This window comes from Aegilops tauschii, chromosome 7, assembly GCF_002575655.3.
Source record: "Aegilops tauschii subsp. strangulata cultivar AL8/78 chromosome 7, Aet v6.0, whole genome shotgun sequence".
Classification (NCBI taxonomy): domain Eukaryota; kingdom Viridiplantae; phylum Streptophyta; class Magnoliopsida; order Poales; family Poaceae; genus Aegilops; species Aegilops tauschii.
The window spans coordinates 433,346,106-433,350,448 of NC_053041.3; the positions used below are offsets into that span (position 1 = coordinate 433,346,106).

The following is a 4,343-nucleotide window of genomic DNA, read 5'->3' on the forward strand; positions in this document are numbered from 1 at the left end:
ACATCTACTCCCTCCGTTCACATATATAAGATGATATAATATGTTCTAACATTTTTCTAAATGATATGTATATAGGCACGTTTTAGTGCGTTTGTTCACTCATTTCAGTCCGTATGTAGTCCATATGGAAATACCCAAAACATTTTATATTTGTGAACTGAAGGAGTGTTTATTAATGCCATTAATTAGATATAGTGCATCTTATGATTAAGAGTTTGATCAATAAGTGTGCATTTCGTATAAGACTGCCCTAATGTACCCAAAAAACTCTTATGGCAAAAGAAATTGTAATTATGATTAAGCGTTTGACTAATAAGTGTGCATTTTGTTTCATTTTATATACAGAGACATATATATGACTTAGAAGCCCAATGATACCATGCCTGACAAATTTTTGTTTTGATCATGCATGTGACCATATAATGTGGCGAAACAGTCATCCTAGCTCTACATGTCACTCAAGATAAAAAATATATATTTATATATTTGTCCGGAAGCATGCATGGTTAAATTAGATCAACAATCTTATTAATTAATCTCATGGTGCAGTGTGCAAGTTTTGGAAGGCCTTGGGACAAGTACTTGAAAGATCTCACTCCAATGCCTTGATTGACATGGTCAGATCCAAAGTACTCAGCCCCAGAGCGGCCTTCTTGCTGCTGCTACCTGTCGCTACCTCTAACCTCCTGCCATCCCGGCCACCACCGTCGTCGTCGTCGACGACGCCACCATGTAATGACAGCGAGAGAGAGAGTGGCACCTTGTCGCTGCTCACCTCCTGCCCAGCGCTGTTCCTCTTCTTGCCCTTTTCTACAGTGTCTGCCGCCGCGTTGGGGCTCAGGCTTAGCTGCAACTCTGGCGCCCACCCGTTCTCCTCCGCCGCAGCCGATGTCTTCGTCTTCCTCGCCTCTGCTCCGATGCTCGTCTCCTCAGTAGCTTTGGCTGGAGTCCTCGGCACTCCCTGCTTCGGCAGCTGCATGCACAGAGAGGCAACCATTATATTAAATATTGATATTTTGTGACAAATTAAGCTGCGAACTTATATATTTACAAGTGTATGTATCAATTCGAAGCAAAATGTGTAAACAATGATGCGTACCAAGAGCGGGGAACCTGCTTCACATGTCACCACGGGATCTGAAGATGACGTTGTTCTGCCAGTGTTGCCGTTGGGGTGGCAGCCATTGCTGCCGGCGGCACCTCGCCATCTAAATGGGAGCTGAGCGTGGCCGCCCTGCTCCAAACCAGTAGCCGACATTGTCTTCGAGACCGGCCGAGAGCTGCTGCCGATCCAATTCATGCTTCCCATCTTTGCGCCATCTGGCCTACGGTCGGCCTGGCTCGTGGTTGTTGTTGACGGCGACGTCGTCCCGCTGGAGGCGGCGGCGTCCCTCACGTCGAACAAATGCGACGTCGGCTTGCCGTCCTTCCTGAAGATCATCTCGTGGATTAGCCCTTTCCCCGGACCATTGTCATTAACCGCACGTGCCCTCGCCGCCGCTGCGTGCTGGGTGAACGCCCATTCTTGATTCCTAGACGCAAGCATGTACGGATTAGGGTTTCGATATGATCGTCATATCATCCGCAGCAAGGCCGTTACACATGCATGTAAGATGCTGTGTGGCGTGCTTTTAGTACCTAAGGCTCGTGCTGTTCTTGAAGTCGAAGGTTTGTAATGGATGCTGCCGGTGTTGGAGGAGCCCGTAAATCCGGCTAGCGTCCGGCAAGCCGGCATTTCTCGGCGCGAAGACCCCACCATCGTTGAACCTGGAGGAGAGCGTCGAGCCGGCAGCTCGCTGGAAGAACATGTCGTGGAATGGATGGTCCCCTCTCCTCATGTGGAAATTCATGGGCGAAAAGACTGGAAATTAATAGGAAAAAGGGTCATGACAATGAATTCCTAGTGTGTGAAAATAGTGAGATATCCAGCATCAGCGTGATTGTATATATAAATAACCTGAGGACATGGCTGCCCTCTCGTGGCTGGACTCGTGTTCTATCTTTTTGCTTCTGTACATCTGAAAAGTCGATGGGATGAACAAGAAAAGGGTTAGGTCCAACGCTTGTCGTGTGAAGGAAAGAAGCAAGTAGCTAGAAGAACAGCTACCGAGCAGTCATGAGAAGTAGGCTGTTCCTTTTTCTGCCTTTACCTGCAAGTGACTTTTCACATGAGCAATGCTGAGCCCCCTCACATTCATCATCTGAAGCACCAGCTTTGGCGTTGCTCCTGTCCAAAAATTGGCACAAATAAAAGTTTAGATCACGAATCAAGGGCGGGGGAATTAATTACGACGAAAAAAAATGCACAGCAAAAGAAATATTGGGGTGGGTTACTTACTCTCTTGGCCGCCCAGCCGCTCGACGGCATGGAGGAACGCCATGTGGAGGTCCGGCGTCCAGCGGAGCCGGGGGTGCTTCGACCGGTTGTACTGCCGCACCGTGGGCACCCTCTCGCCGCTGCCCTCGGCCTTGTCATGACGACCCCTGCTGCTTTCTGATTCATGGTTGGCGCTGTTCTTGTTGCTTGAGCTCCTGCCTCCTCCAGCAACCTCGCTGGTGCTACCGCCATCGTCGTCGTAGTTCTCGTCGCCGTCTCCCCCGTCGTCGCTTCCCTCGCTGAAGCCTTGGTTGAGGTCCAGCCCCGTGGGTGGTAGGGAGTCATCGGAAGATCCCTTCCGATGGTCTTCAAGGATCTCCGCTGCCAGCGCCTCCTTCTCCTTCACCTCCCCCATGCCCGGGCCTCCTGGCCTCCACCGCTTGTCCTTGACCTCGTCTACCTCTCTACATGCAGTCTATGTGACGCACCATGTTAGGATTGGAATGATATGGGGGCAGGAAGAAGAGGGGACTGTGATGGGAATAATTAGTAGGGAGATGGGAGGAAGCAGCTAGCATAAGCAAGCGAGTAATGTGTAGTAGGAATTAAAATATGGGACGGGGGAATGGACAAGTAGTAATTCCACCGCATTGACTAGTTTTCAAGACTGGTATTCCGTCCCATCCCTTTTTTCTATAGTCTCATGGAATTGGGGAGTATACTACACTCTTGTTATTTTGTTGATTGCCGTTGGGTCGGGGTTATATAATTGGAGTGGGAAGGGGGGCTGATTATCAATACATTGGCTCATGACTGGGTTGTGTGGGAAAGGAAGCAAAAGGGAAACGTTGACACTTGCCACTAGACTCTTGTAGGGACAACAACAGCTGCTCCCCATTTTTTTTGTTTGTCACATTATTAGTTGTGTGCCTAGTACATCGTATAAGCGTGACAATTCTTTCCAAGTACATATACTCGTTTCTTTTAACACAGTACAAAAGCATGCGCTCAAATATACATTGAATACACTCATCCTTATAAACATACATACGCACACTCTACCCTATGACCACTCAGGACTCGAACCTTGGTGGGATGGGAACACCATTATCCACCTACCCATCCAACCACAAGTTGGTTTGGAGTACATATACTCGTTGAGGATAATGTTTAAGTTGTTTTGAAGAGTACAAACTTACAGAACATTACCTATCCTCCCATCATTTTGTAGTTGTAACCTGGCGATTGTTGAAGCAAGTTTTAAAAATAATAGAGACATTCTAATGAACGGAGAAATAACTATACCTAATTTTACGGAACCAAAGTCATCCTCTTTTCTAAAAGGGTGTGACTAAGGCACATTTAGATGTGGACATCATCAATTTTTTTTAGCCTATCAGCAACTATTTGTTTGTGTTTGTTTGTTTCCGTCCGATCGCTAAGTCGCTCACGTAGACGTAGCTAACATCCAGCCCAACTGTTTATTTCTCACGATCATTAGTCCAGCCCAAATGTTTGTTTCTCAAGATATTACTGTCTGCTCGAAGGAAAACAACAATTGTGAAAAGCAACAATCGGTTGTATCACACAAGAAAAAACACAGAAGTGTGTACGTCCCAAAAAAGCATCTACACAGGCACTAATTTTTTTTTCATTTCAAAACGTGAAAGTGCATCTAGGGTAAAAGCTTATATTTTCAAGTAAATGTTTTAATAAAAGTAAATGCATTTATGTATTATGTACTAATTTGAACAATGTTTGACGTTGCAAGTAAAAAAATTGTTCACAAGCTGAAAAGTGTTCGCGATTTAAAAAATAAAGAATTTGAAAAAAATGTTCACGAATTCAAAAATATTTGTGATTCTAGGAAATTGCATGAGTTCAATTTTCTTGTGGATTCAAAAAATGGTCCTGAATTTGTTGCCCAGTTGCGAGTCACAAATGACAACTTGCAATTGAGGTGGCAACAAAAAACTTCAAAGCCTAGTTACAAGTCGATAATGGACTTGCAACTTGGGCAACAAAA

General features: G+C 45.8%; 1 protein-coding gene across 1 annotated transcript; it reads right to left on the reverse strand.

Moving 5' to 3' along the window:
- Window positions 1–375: 375 nt before the first annotated feature.
- LOC109757605 (uncharacterized) lies at window positions 376–3,056 on the reverse strand. Its single transcript, XM_020316428.4, has 6 exons — window positions 2,339–3,056; window positions 2,151–2,227; window positions 1,958–2,018; window positions 1,639–1,861; window positions 1,100–1,532; window positions 376–973 (listed from the first exon to the last, which is right to left on the reverse strand). The coding sequence occupies exons 1-6, from the start codon at window positions 2,730–2,732 to the stop codon at window positions 593–595; spliced, it is 1,569 nt and encodes a 522-aa protein (XP_020172017.1). The 5' UTR covers window positions 2,733–3,056; the 3' UTR covers window positions 376–592.
- Between the last annotated feature and the right edge of the window lie 1,287 nt (window positions 3,057–4,343).